The sequence below is a fragment of the Microcebus murinus genome, chromosome 15 (genome assembly GCF_040939455.1).
Source record: "Microcebus murinus isolate Inina chromosome 15, M.murinus_Inina_mat1.0, whole genome shotgun sequence".
Taxonomy (NCBI): domain Eukaryota; kingdom Metazoa; phylum Chordata; class Mammalia; order Primates; family Cheirogaleidae; genus Microcebus; species Microcebus murinus.
The window spans coordinates 19,240,005-19,253,474 of record NC_134118.1 but is presented as its reverse complement, the minus strand read 5'-3'; the positions used below and the strand labels follow the sequence as shown (position 1 = coordinate 19,253,474).

The 13,470-nt window shown below is 48.1% G+C and overlaps 1 protein-coding gene across 1 annotated transcript in view; it reads left to right on the top strand.

Annotated features, from left to right (window-relative positions):
* Positions 1 to 823: 823 nt before the first annotated feature.
* MBOAT1 (membrane bound glycerophospholipid O-acyltransferase 1) overlaps positions 824 to 13,470 on the top strand; it is a 105,402-nt gene continuing 92,755 nt past the window's right edge. Inside the window, exon 1 of the mRNA XM_012753638.2 lies at positions 824 to 1,213. Coding sequence (XP_012609092.2) covers positions 1,115 to 1,213 — 99 coding nt within the window. The 5' untranslated portion in view covers positions 824 to 1,114. The remainder of the gene's footprint in view (positions 1,214 to 13,470) is intronic.

Here is a 13,470-nt window from a genome sequence, read left to right as displayed (position 1 = left end):
CCTTTTTCATCAACTGGCGTGCAGCAATTCCTGGAACGGATCTTCAAACTTTGCGTTTCCCGAAATCTATCAATAAGTTGAAGAAGTTTTCCAAGGAACAGTGATTGATACATGGGTGTCGGAGTGCAGATAAGTGGTGAAGGGGCAAGGGTACCCTTTTTTAGGACTCACGGCATGCAAATAACTTATTAGAATGTATATGACAGTGAGCACCGTTTCTTACAGGGAGGGGTAAAATAATTCTCAGTCCTAAGAGACGGACGTGACCAGCAGCCCCCTGTTTTTGCTTGCGTGACACACAGCGTGTCAGACCAGGTTGTGGGTAGGAAACCAAGCCTCGACCAGCGGACGGCAAGGAAGGCGGGAGCCTGGGCCCCGCGGCGCTCGCCCGCAGCGCGGGGGTCTCCTGCGGCGTCCAGCGGACGGAGTCCTTGCGGCTCGGAAGGCGAGCGCAGGAGCTCTTAGCTGGCGCGGGGACCCGGAGGAGGGTGCCGCGACGGCGGCGAAACCAAAACAGGGCTGGGCGGGACGGGACGGGGCGGGGCGGGGGAGCTCCCTAGTGGCAGGCGCCCGCCTGGGCTGGCGGGGGTTGGGTGTCGCCTGGGCGGGCGGGGAGCGAGGACCGGGAGCTCGGGAGAACGAAGAGGCGCCCGCCGCCTCCAGGGCTGTGCGCCACCAGCCGCGGGGCGAGGCGGGGGCGCCCGCGGGCGTCGCCTTCCCTCTCCCCGTCGGCCTCGGCTCAGGCCGGGCAGGGCGGGCTGGGTGGCGCTCGGGGGCCGGGCTCCGAGTCCCCGCTTTTCCTCCCTCCGTCCCCTCTCGGGGCCGTCCCGAGCGGCCGGGCCAATGGGCGCCGAGAGGAGGGGAGCGGGAAGCGGAGCGCGCTCGGCCCGGCCCTCCCACGGCGCCCGTGGCCGCCGCGCCAACGCCAACGCCAAGTTTGCGCCCCGGGACTTCGCGCCGCCGGCTCGCGTCCCCCGGCCTCCCGCTCGGAGCCCCGCCAGCCAGGCGGCCGTGCGCCCCTCGGTGCAGCCACCCGAGCGCAGCCGGGCGGGAGGACGCCCAGAGCAGGGCGGTGCGCGCGGGGGCCGGGGCAGCCGCCTCCCGAAGATGCAGGATGGCAGCGGAGCCGCCGCCGCCCAGCCTCTCCTACCGCACCACGGGCTCCACCTGCCTGCACCCGCTCAGCGAGCTCCTGGGCATCCCGCTGGACCAGGTGAGCGGCCCGCGCGGCCGGCGCAGGGCTCCCCGGGCGATCGCGGGCGCGGGCGTGGAGGGTGCCGGCCCCTCGCGCCCTCCCTCCCGCCCATACCGCGTTTCACAGCTTCACACCAGACAGGTGGGCTTTCTGGTCTTTTGAGTTGGTGTTAATATTTTCCTCCTTTGAGTGTGAACAATACTGGTACACTCTACACGGCAAGGTCGACTGAACTTTTTTTCTTTTTTAAAGTTTGGATTGCCTCGTTTCCTGTAATCAAGTTCTGAAGTAGTCTGATAAAAGGAGTCCAGTGTTTCTTCCATCAGTGTTGTCAAGCCGTTATTATTTTTACTTTAGATGACCCTGCTTGAAAAAATAAGCCTGGGCCGGGCGCGGTGGCTCACGCCTGTAATCCTAGCACTCTGGGAGGCCGAGGCGGGAGGATCGCGTGTGCTCAGGAATTCGAGACCAGCCTGAGCAAGGGCGAGACCCCGTCTCTACTATAAATAGAAAATTAGCCGGGCGTCGGGGCGCGCGCCTATTGTCCCAGCCACTGGGAGGCTGAGGCAGAAGGATTTCTTTAGCGCAGGAGTTTGAGGTTGCTGTGAGCTAGGCTGACGCCAGGGCGACAGAGTGAGACTTTGTCCAAAAAAAAAAGCCTGATTAATCTGTAGCTCTGATCTATAGCTTTTGAATGAGAGACCTGGGTTTTAGAGTTCTGTAATGAGACTTGTCCAATCAGGGTGACAGTTGTTTTGTACCTTGTGAGAAACTCCTACGAAAGGGAGGAGGGACATGCTGGGATCCTTGGGTTTTTCTGAAGGTTTTAGTTTATTCAGTTGGCTTATCCTTGGAGTTCGACTCTTCTGAGTAGCGCAGGTCAGTTGGAGGAGAGGCTGGTGAAGTTATTTGGACCGTCCAGGAATTGCCAGCTACTATTAAAATTAAAAATGGCAACAATAGTAATTCCTGGTAAGAAGTCTTCCTGAAGATTGAGGCAGGCTTACTTATTTTCTTGTCTCTTTAGGTGCTGCAGGCTAGATCTGCTGTATACATAGTAGAGACTCAATGAATATATATTGATTTAAATGGGATTGAACAGTGTACACTGGAGGAGGACCCACTGCACTCCTGTTCTGTTTCCTGCTGGGTTTTTACCCAGTTTTCCTGCCCTTCCTCTCACTAGTGCTCTTTTTTTCCCTTCTGACAAGAGCATACCTGCTGCCCTTTCCACTCACATTCCTTCAGCAATGAGGAAGTGAGCCCTGGATGTTTGCCTAACTCAGGTCCTGTTTACTGAGCCAACCTTCTGCCTGGCTCACTCCAAGGATCTGACTTGGAACTCCACCTGATGTGACCATTGCCTTCTCATCACTTGCAAAATCCAGAAAGTCAGGGACTTGGGAAGTATCAGATGCCAGCGCATTTGTGCTTTTTGTAAATTACTGTTTAGTTTGCAGTGAAGATGGGAGAGACCCAGGCAGAGACAGACAGAATAGCAAATTCTTTAGCTCTGAAACTAAATATAACTCATAGCTGAATTTCCTTAAGGGGAGTTTGTTTTGTACTTACCTCTCTGCACCCCTTCAGAATTTATTTTAATTGCATTTTCTCTTTTAAGCTATTCTACACAGCTAGAAAGAAGAATCCAGAGAGGTTTTTTTTGTATGGAAAGAGAGAAATTGTTAAAGGACCATGGCAAGTTAGAACTGGGAAGTGCTGGTATAATGTTGTTATATCTTTTAACTGCATGCTCCCCCAACCTTAATCTCCTGGATTTCTGTAAAAGTAACACAGGTTTTAATTTATAAAATGGAACAAAAAAAGCCTTAGGGAATGTTTAAGATTAGGAGTGGGGAGGCATTTCTGGGATGAACTGAAGGAAAAATGTTGGTGATAGATAGAAGCATCTGGGATCTCTTAGATCTTAGGTCAGTCTGACCACCAGCAGGAGCAAGTCTGAATGACCCTTGGTGGAAGAAGCACTTATGGAACAATGCCCCAGGTAACTTATTTTAGGCTGGAGGAATGTCTGAAACCGTAAATAATGTGCTCTGAGGCTAAACTGCGGCTTGAGGGTTTAGAAGCTTGGTATGTTTTCCTCCACATTTTTAAGGTTTTTTTTTTTTTTAATATATAAGAGTTTAGATGTCAGACTGACCTAGGTGCAATTCCTGCTCTGCCTGCAAACTTCTTTTGTGACTGCCCGGCCTGAACGCTAATCTCGCAGAGCCTCGGCATCCTCATGTGTAAAATGGAAGTTGGCAACAAGACCTACATTTTGGGGTTGAGAAATTTTATATAGATATGAAATGCCCTATGTCAGGAAGGTCTTTGTATCAGACAGGCTCCTGGCAGGAAACAATTCAACTCCATTGGTTGAAATGAATAGACTTTAATGAATTACTTACAGGAGTATGGGCAAGGTTAAAAGAATCAACAAAGGATATTGAAATGCTTAGACCAGGGGCTAGAAGGCAAAAGGAAGGAAGTTCATTGACTTTGGCCAGTGAGAGCTGGACCCCTCCCCTGCCAGGATGCAACAGTGGGCAACAGAGAGAGAACCTCAGCCCTTCTTCCCACCCTGCAGCTCTTCCATCTCTTGCTAGTGGCCCCCAAGGGTGCCTAGCATGGGGTGCCTGGGTGAATTGGCCTGCAGGGGCCTGCTCCTCCTGGGGCACAGAACAGGGAAGAGAAAGGTGGAGACAGATCTGGCAGGGCAATCCAAGGATAAAAGCACAGTCCTTGAGACATGTTTGCCCCTGTCCCATTAAAGAGGGACTTTTATTGGCCTGGAATATGCTCAAAATTATAAAACATATATCTCAAGTTACCCAAATAGTTCTTCATATGCCACTTAAGGACACTTAATCCTTTTCCTAATGTTTTAACATTTAATATGTGTCTATTCGTGATTCCTGATTGATTGCACTGTGGGGAATGTCTTTAGCCTCTGGGCCTCCCAGTGTCAAGTAGTTTATTATCTGCAAAAACAGAACTGTCTGGTGAGCATTCTGCTTTGTGGGTGGAGAACTCTTTCATCATTTTTTATCTGATTCTTCCATTTATCTGTTCTGCTAATTTCTGGGTACCCTTAAATGGGGATGTCTGTGTGCAGTTATGACTACACTGAGGAAAAGTCTATGGTTTTTGTTTCCAGAGACTTTTGCTAGCCTGACCTCATAAAGATGTCAAATGTAGGCCAGGCGCTGTGGCTCATGCCTGTAATCCTAGCACTTTGGGAGGCCGAGTTGGGCGGATTGCTCGAGGTCAGGAGTTCGAAACCAGCCAGAGCAAGAGCGAGACCCCATCTCTACTATAAATAGAAAGAAATTAATTGGCCAACTAATATACATAGAAAAAATGAGCCGGGCATGGTGGCGCATGCCTGTAGTCCCAGCTGCTTGTGAGGCTGAGGAAGTAGGATCGCTTGAGCCCAGGAGATTGAGGTTGCTGTGAGCGAGGCTGATGCCACGGCACTCACTCTAGCCTGGGCAACAAAGTGTGACTCTGTCTCAAAAAAAAGATGTCAAATGTAAAATCATCTTATTTACTTAGAGACAGACAGTGCACAGTAATTCAGATACAGAGTAAAGAGTCCATGTCCAGTGAGCAGATGTGGAACTCCTGCAGTTAGTAGGATTATTCAGATAAAAAGCTTCACTTAGGATAAATTAGGCAAGAACTTTTCTTTACCATTTTTGGGGAATCAACAAAAGGAGGGTAATTTTTTTTTTTTAATCATCTGCCTTTGTTTGGGTTATGGAGTGTGTGACATGATCTGCCTTTAAACTAACCATTGCCTTCTAAGTTTGCAAGATTGACTTGGCTGCCAAAATGGATATGATAATGTTGACGTTATCAATTTGTGTGGTGCATGGATATGTCCTAGGAACTGTGAAAGCTGAAAAGGAAACGGTTTCCATGCTTTGAGGAACTTCCAATTTGGTGGTGGGGAATTCTGAGTGCCACAGATATTTTTACCTAATGGTGCCCTTAAACTTTGTGTGTGTGCATAAAGTATCAATTCAATGTTAAGCTAGAATTCTTTGTCTGGGTTTCATTTTTTTCCCCTAATTTAGCCTTGGCAGAAAAAGGGGCAAGGGAAGAATGGACCAGGAAATAAGAATCCAGGAAATGATTTTGAGATTAAAGCAGTGAAGGTTGGGGACTATTAATGTAAGCTTGTGTTACAGTTTAAAAGAGCAGATGAATGAAGACCCGCTTTAAAGACCTGGCACTCGAGACTAATGGTTGTACTACCAGTGGGTTTTGATTATTCCAGTGGGGCCTGTGACCACGAGGTTTCTTTACCTGTCTGGAGCTTTCAGTCCCCTGGATTGTTCCCTTGGCCGTGCTTGGAAAACTTAGCCTGTAATTCTCTCTTATCTAAGTCTTGCCCTTTGTCAAAAGTAGAGCTCACATTCCACAATCATTATTAAATCAATTAAATATTTATTGAGTGCCATAGTGCCAGGTACGTAGCCACATGGTAGAAATACAAGGATGAAAAAAAATCTAGGTCCCCATCCTGGAAGAGCTTATACTAGGAGAAAAGACAGAAGGCCCATAGAAATACACAGGTGCTGTATAATCAGACCCGTGTAGGTGCTGTACAGGAGTTTGCAGATGGTTTCAAGGTGGAACCGAGAAGGGAAGCCCACAGGACTCCTTACTGTGTAAATTTGACATAGTTGACATTTGATGCTTGGTAAATGTTGCCTTATATTGTTAATTATCTTGCTGGGTTTATATGCTGAATTCCAAACTCATTTAAAGTCTCCTTGTGGTCAAGATCTTATCTTTCTTTGCATTCTCTGGAAGTAGTAGGTGCTGAATAAATTTTGTCTTTAGTAACAATATATGCCAACAATAATGTTATAAATTACCAAACTTCAGTATATAGAACCTTGTTTTGAAAGTGGATAGTAGCTCAGCCTTCCCTGGGGGAAGGGGCCTCCCTCTAACATTGCTGTTATTGACAGTCCTCCAGGCTGTACCCTTGGGTTTCTGACTTGAACAGTCTGCTCTTCACCCCAGCACTTTGCAGTTCACCCCAGCTTAGCATGTGTGTGAGCCACATAGCATCAGCCCTGGAAGAGGGCCACTTTGTTTTTCTTTTTTGGGCCTTAGTAGTTTCTACAAAGTCAGGTCTCTTCTCTCCATTTAGGACAATCCTTGTCATTGTCTGATACTGAAAATGATTGGCTTATGGGAAGAAATTAATTTAGTTAGACCGCAAACAGCAAGAATTGAGTTTCTACTGTGTTCCAGGAATTCGTGGGGCTGTGCCTGGCTCTGATGATCTAGACACGAATAGAGTAGTGTCGAGCCCTCAAAAAGCTCATTGTCAGGTTGGACAGGGATGCATATCCGGACCAGTGGTGCTCATGTTTGGTACCTGAACCTGCAGTAGCAGCCTCGAAACTTGTTAGAAATAAACATTGTATGCCTGGGTGCCGCCCATGGGGCAGACCCAGCGGTGGGTGATTTAATGAGCCCACCAGGTGATTCTGATGCACCCTAACCTTTGAGAACCACTGCTATACACAAATGAATCAAGCCCAGTGGAGGGGTAACAGAGGGAGGGACCCTTTCTGCTTTGGGGTATGTGAGGAGTTGTGTTTGTCAGAGAGGTTCTCACACCTGGCGAGGAACATGAGTTGGGTCTTGAAGGATGAATACAAATTTGTCAGGGGCCAAGCGCGGTGGCTCACGCCTGTAATCCTAGCACTCTGGGAGGCCGAGGCGGGCGGATTGCTCGAGGTCAGGAGTTCAAAACCAGCCTGAGCAAGAGCGAGATCCCGTCTCTACTATAAATAGAAAGAAATTAATTGGCCAACTAATGTATAAAAAATCAACTGGGCATGATGGTGCATGCCTGTAGTCCCAGCTACTCAGGAGGCTGAGGCAGGAGGATCGCTTGAGCCCAGCAGTTTGAGGTTGCTGTGAGCTAGGCTGACGCCATGGCACTCACTCTAGCCTGGACAACAAAGCGAGACTCTGTCTCAAAAAAAAAAAAAAGAATTTGTCAGGCAAAGTGGGGAGAGCCTTGCTGGGCAGGAAGAGCAGCACTACACAGGTGTGCAGGTGTGGAATAGTAAGCTTCATTCAAGGAACTGAAAGCCCCCGGAGTGGCTGGGTCAGTGCAGTTGTGTGGACTGCGGGACTTTAGGTCAGAGAGGAAGGCAGGACCCTGGTCAGGTGTTTGCACTTCATCTTGCAGACCAGGGGTCGGCAGACTTTTCCTATAAAGGGCCACACAGCAAATGTTTTTGGCTTTGCTGGGCCATACAGTCTTTGTCCCAACTATTCAATGCTGCCATTGTAGCATGAAAGGAGCCATAGATAATATGTAAACAATTGGGTGTGGCTGAGTTCCCATACAACTTTATTTTCGGACACTGAAATTCGAATTTCATGGTATTTTCACGTGTCTTCTTCTTTTGATTTTTTTTTTTTACCCTTTAAAAATGTAAAATACGTTTGTTGCATGCAGGCCACACAAAAACAGGCAGTGGGATGGATTTGGCCCGAGGGCTGGAGTTTGCCAACCTCTGCTGTGGACCAGATTCCCTCAAACATGGTGCATGGATCATGGTCAGAATCTGGGTGTTTCTGGGATCAGCCCAGACCTACCGAATCTGAATATCAGGGTCCAGGGGCTTCCCTGGGTGATTCTTATGCCAACCAAGGTTTGAGAGCCATTACTGTGGTCAAAGGAAAGGCATTGCAGGGTTGAAGTTGTGAAAGGATTTTCATTTTGTGAAGTGGTGTAGGAATCATCTCAGTGAGGCAGGGGTGGAGGAGGAAGTGGGGTTTTTAGGAGGAGTGCAGGCTTGGCGTGGTCTTTAAGGGGGAGGCAGACAGCACTGACCAGGGTCAGTGTTACGGGTTGCTGAGTATAATCAACCCACTGGAAATTATACATTATTAAAGGCACAAATATATGTCAATATATGCTTTTTCTTTTGCAGCAGTGCCTTTCAGCAGCAAAAGTGAAACAGACAATTGGATGTTTTCAGAGAAGGTTGTTGGGAAGTTAAGAAATATAAGTGTTGTAAGATGCTGACAAGGAGTTGGAAGTGATAAAAAATGAAAAAGGAAACAGCCTGAGATGGGGATACTTGGAGGAGCAGGTGCGGAGGAAGAGAGAGAGCCAGAGGGCTGGGATGTGTGAGTGGAAGGTTTCTAGTGAAGTCTTTCTGGGCCAGGGTGAGAGTCAGGTGTGGACATGAGCGTAGGGGTGGAAGTCAGTTCAGTGTAGTACACTGGGAGCTGGGGTATTTGACGGCTTGTCCTGCTCAGTGTGGAAGCTGCCTATGTAAATTTGGGGATTTGAGGTTGGACAGGGAATGGCCTGGGGGAAAAAATGGCAAAAATATTTTCTGTGTCTTTAAAATAGCCTTCACTCCTTTTTGGGAACAAAAACCTGCACTGCTGCCTCAGGTCAGCGGTTGGGAGGGGCTGAGCAATGTCTTTTGTTCTTTGTGCTACAGGACTGGATGGCTCAGCCAGGACCTGGCAGGGGGAGGTCCTCAGTGGAGGTCATGAGATTGTCTGCAGGTAGATGGGACAGAGATGGAATGATCAAGATCGTCAACTGTGGTTGAGCAGCAGTTGCCTGAAGCTGAGAACCTTTAAAACAGGCGTCCTCAAACTATGGCCCGTGGGCCACATGTGGGTGTTTTTGCCCGTTTGCTTTTTTATTTTAAAATAAGATATGTGCGGTGTGCATAGGGATTTGTTCGTAGTTTTTTTTAAACTATAGTCCAGCCCTCCAGTGATCTGAGGGACAGTGAATTGGCCCCCTGTTTAAAAAGTTTGAGGACCCTTGCTTGATTTTTTTAAATTTTTTATTTTTTGAGACACAGTCTCGCTTTGTTGCCCAGGCTAGAGTGAGTGTCGTGGCATCAGCCTAGCTCACAGCAACCTCAAACTCCTGGGCTCAAGCAATCCTGCTGCCTCAGCCTCCTGAGTAGCTGGGACTATAGGCATGCACCACCATACCTGGCTAATTTATATATATATATATGTTAGTTGGCCAATTAATTTCTTTCTATTTATAGTAGAGACGGGGTCTCGCTCTTGCTTAGGCTGGTTTCGAACTCCTGACTTGGAGCAATCCACCTGCCTCGGCCTCCCAGAGAGCTAGGAGGACCCTTGCTTTAAAAGCTCTGTATTTCCACTTATTAGGAGGACAATGGCATTTCAGATAAGAGTCTCCATCCTCCTCCTTTGCCAGCCAAGTGATAAACTTCTCTTTCTTTCTCCTCAAACCACTTGTTCTCGTTCTTCCGATGCAGCCTGGAGGACAAGTGCCGAGTCTTCAGTAACAAGGTGGGGGAGACCTAAGTACCTAAGATAGGTAGGAACATGGAGGAGTCGCCAACAGTGGGTAGATTCCAACAGCAGGAAGAAGGAGCAGAGGGGTTTGACCTGCCCTGCTTCCGTGCACCCAGCTAGTGGCTCTGCAGTCGGCCTTCATCGGATGTTAGGAGCCTGCGCAGGGTCTGGAGGGAGGAAAGGCTTTGTATCAGGATGGTGGCAGAAAACTGGTCCAGCGCAGCAGTGGGGCAGCTGGAGAAGCCCTGACCTGCTCCTCCCAACTTTGACTTTGCTGTCGTAGTGGCAAAAGGGAAGCAGAGGGCGGGCTTTGACACGGTCAGCAGTGGAGGGAGGAACGCCGTGGGAGGATGAGTCCCAGAGGAGGGGAAGGAGGAGGAGGAGGTCAGGAGCAGCAGGAGGATGCTGCGTGAGAAGTGGAGCTCTCGTGCGGAGCGTGAGAGTTGGGGTGAGTGGGGGGAGGCTAGATAGGGAGGGTGGCCCCCTGGGGTCCCAGAGTCCCGAAGAGGTGGTGTCCAGTGACTGACCCTGAGCTTTGCAGTCCTTCCTGGAGCTGCACATTAACGTGGTGGAATGTTCCTTTGTGTTTTGAGGAGATTGCTGTTGGCAGGTGGAGGCCACCAGAGAGCCTTGAATGTGGATACGTTGGGGGCGAGACTGTGGGGTATAAACCTCAGTTCCGTACAGTTGGAGAGGACAGGGCTGGGGCCGTTGGGGACCGTCCCTCAGAGCCTGTAGGAGGACTCGTAGTCTCCACGAAGGGAGACTCGGGAATTACTAGAAGGTGGGCTGGCCCGACTGGAAAGTGCTGGCTCGTGTCACTGTCTGGTGGCTAGATTTGGCAATAATTGAAGGGAGGACAGAGAGAGCACAGGAGCAACTGTATAATCCCCGGCATTTAAAGCAGAGACCTGGTGTGCCCTGGAGCATTAGCCTTCCTGTTGTGGAACAAGAGGTGGCTGTTCGCGACGTGGCTCGGTTTACCTGTCTAACCTAAGGACACCAATATTCCATGCATCGGATGCTCATGCCCTCAGCATGAGCCAGCTGCTCTGTATAGAAGTTACTCCTCAGATTTCCAGTTAGGAAACAGGCCCCCAGGGCTTATGCCACTTGCCTGTAGCTGGGAAGGGGCACACAGGCTGGACCTGAGCCCACGGCTGTGGCTTGAGGCTGTGCTCCTGGGCATGCCAGCCACCGGTTCCGAGCACTGTACTTTCACCACAGTGGGCTGTTTACTTCCTGTCCCTCAAATACAGTGTGGCTTCCACACCCCCCAGCCTTGCACATTCACTTCCTTCTCCCTGCAGTTTTACTCCTCATCCTGGTCCTCAGTGTGTGTTTCAAGGCCAGGCCCTACGATCACCTCCTCCTGCCTGCTCTCTGTCACCCTGGCCTCCCTCTCCCCCCAGGGCCTAAGGGACCCCTTCTTTTTTTCTTTGTTTCTCTATGGCACCTTGTCCATACTGTACTGCTGTGCTTCGTACCTTACATCTTTTTTTTTTTTTTTTTTTGAGACAAGAGTCTCACTCTGTTGCCCAGGCTAGAGTGAGTGTCATGGCGTCAGCCTAGCTCACACCAACCTCAAACTCCTGGGCTCAAGCAATCCTTCTGCCTCAGCCTCCCGAGTAGCTGGGACTACAGGCATGTACCACCATGCCTGCCTAAGTTTTTCTATATATTTTTAGTTGGCCAATTAATTTGTTTCTATTTTTAGTAGAGATGGGTCTCACTTTTGCTCAGGCTGGTCTCAAACTCCTGACCTTGGGCGATCCTCCCGCCTCAGCCTCCCAGAGTGCTAGGATTACAGGCATGAGCCACCACGATTGGCCCGGACCTTATATCTTAGATTATGTATTGGTCTCTCTGTCCTGCCCGACTCTGAGAGCTTCTTTCCAGAGTTACTCATTGAGCACTGTATGCCAAATATTGAACTAAATGGGGATAAGAGATTAATAAAGATCTGTGCCTTCTAGGAGATGAGCCTGTGAGCACTTGTTAAGCCATGTATTGCTTGTAAACCCTGCACTGCACACTGCTCGCACCATTGCCAAAGTACGTGGGGCCTCTGCACCTCTGGGCCTCTCCTGAGAGGGTATTGGGGGAAGGCTTCCTGGGGGCAGCTGCTTTAGGAGAAGGAGAAGGGGAATTTATATGGAGGAAGGGCTGGGTGCGACAGTTGGAATATTGCAGAGAGAAGAACCTTTTGCACAAAGGCACTGAGACTCCAGGAAAGAGTCACACTCTTTGTGGGGCAGCGACCACTATCAAAGAAGATTTCAACAAATCGAGTTTAAAGATCTTACTGTCTTTTATTAGCGATTCATGAGTCGGGCAGCATCCCATCTATAAAATAGAAAGGCTGAGCTCAGCGGAAGGGGTGGGCTTTATGGGCAGAAAAGGCTGAAGAAGGCAGAAACAAGGAATAAGAAGCCAAGTTACTTATGAGATTAAAAAAGTTGAGACTTCCTTATCATTGCTGGGTTAGGTAGATGGGGCCCTTTTCTGTTGGTTGCTGTAACTCTCCTGTATTTTGGGAAACTGGCCCATTTTTAAAGTTCAGTTTGTTTACGTGGCACCTACCACCAGTGACTCTGGTCTGGTCTGGTCTAGTCTGCTGGGGCCTTGTGCAGAAGCTCAGTCCAAAACAATCACCCCTATTTTATTTAATACCACTGAGGATGAATCTTAATCATCTTTGTATGCTTAAGACAAAGTAGGAACTAAATACATGTTTGTTGAATTGAAATGGAATTTTATTTACATTCTTAGATTGGAATGAATGACTACATTAAAATAAAATTAGGAGCCAGTTCTTTTCTTTTTTTTTTTTTTTTTTTGAGACAGAGTCTCACTTTGTTGCCCAGGCTAGAGTGAGTGCCGTGGCATCAGCCCAGCTCACAGCAACCTCAAACTCCCGGGCTCAAGCGATCCTCCTGCCTCAGCCTCCCAAGGAGCTGGGACGACAGGCATGCGCCACCATGCCCGGCTAATTTTTTCTATATATATCAGTTGGCCAATTAATTTCTTTCTATTTATGGTAGAGGTGGGGTCTCGCTCTTGCTCAGGCTGGTTTCAAACTCCTGAGCTTGAGCAATCCGCCCGCCTCTGCCTCCCAGAGTGCTAGGATTACAGGTGTGAGCCACCTCGCCCGGCCAGGAGCCAGTTCTTTTTACCAACTGACTTAGGTCTGTTTATTACTTGGAACCTGAATTTCAGATTCAATAAGCCTAATTTCTAATTCGAAAGTTAATTCATGGCTCAATTGCTGGGAGTTAAACGTTAATCTTAGTTGTTTAAATATGACATACTCCATTTCCTGTTTTCATTGTGTGGAGTTGATATACTCATCACTTGAAGTTTTAAATGCAAATTTTAATATCATTTTTTAGACCAATTATCTCAAATATGTGTGAACGACATGTAGATATTTCTTTTAGCTGTGTAAAGTCAAGCCATACATACAAAAGATGCCGTATAGCCAAGTACTCTCAAGTATTCCATAGTGTGGGCTCAGAATTACACTTATATAGGAAAATTTCATGAAAAGATTATGTCTAAAGAGATATGATCTGAAAATATCTTTTGTGCTAGTAGCTTATAAAAAGAATTCAGTCTATGCCATTTAGTTACAGTGACTGTGTACTTTTCAGAGTCTTTTCTATTTTAAGTAAGTCAGCCCTTTTAGTAAACAAGATAAAGGGAAAACTTGCTACAGTCTTATTAGTGATAACTTGTAGTGGTTTTGCCAGGAGAGCACAAGGATAGGGAGTAATCAATGGGAAAAGTAAATGCAAGTAGTTTGTACTGGTTAAAAATGTGCTTTATTAAAAGACTGCTATGCCTTTGAGCTTAAGAAACGTGACCAACTGCAACAGGGTGAACTCATTAGCCTATTTGTAATGTGTTTTGTAGTTATCAAAAAAAAT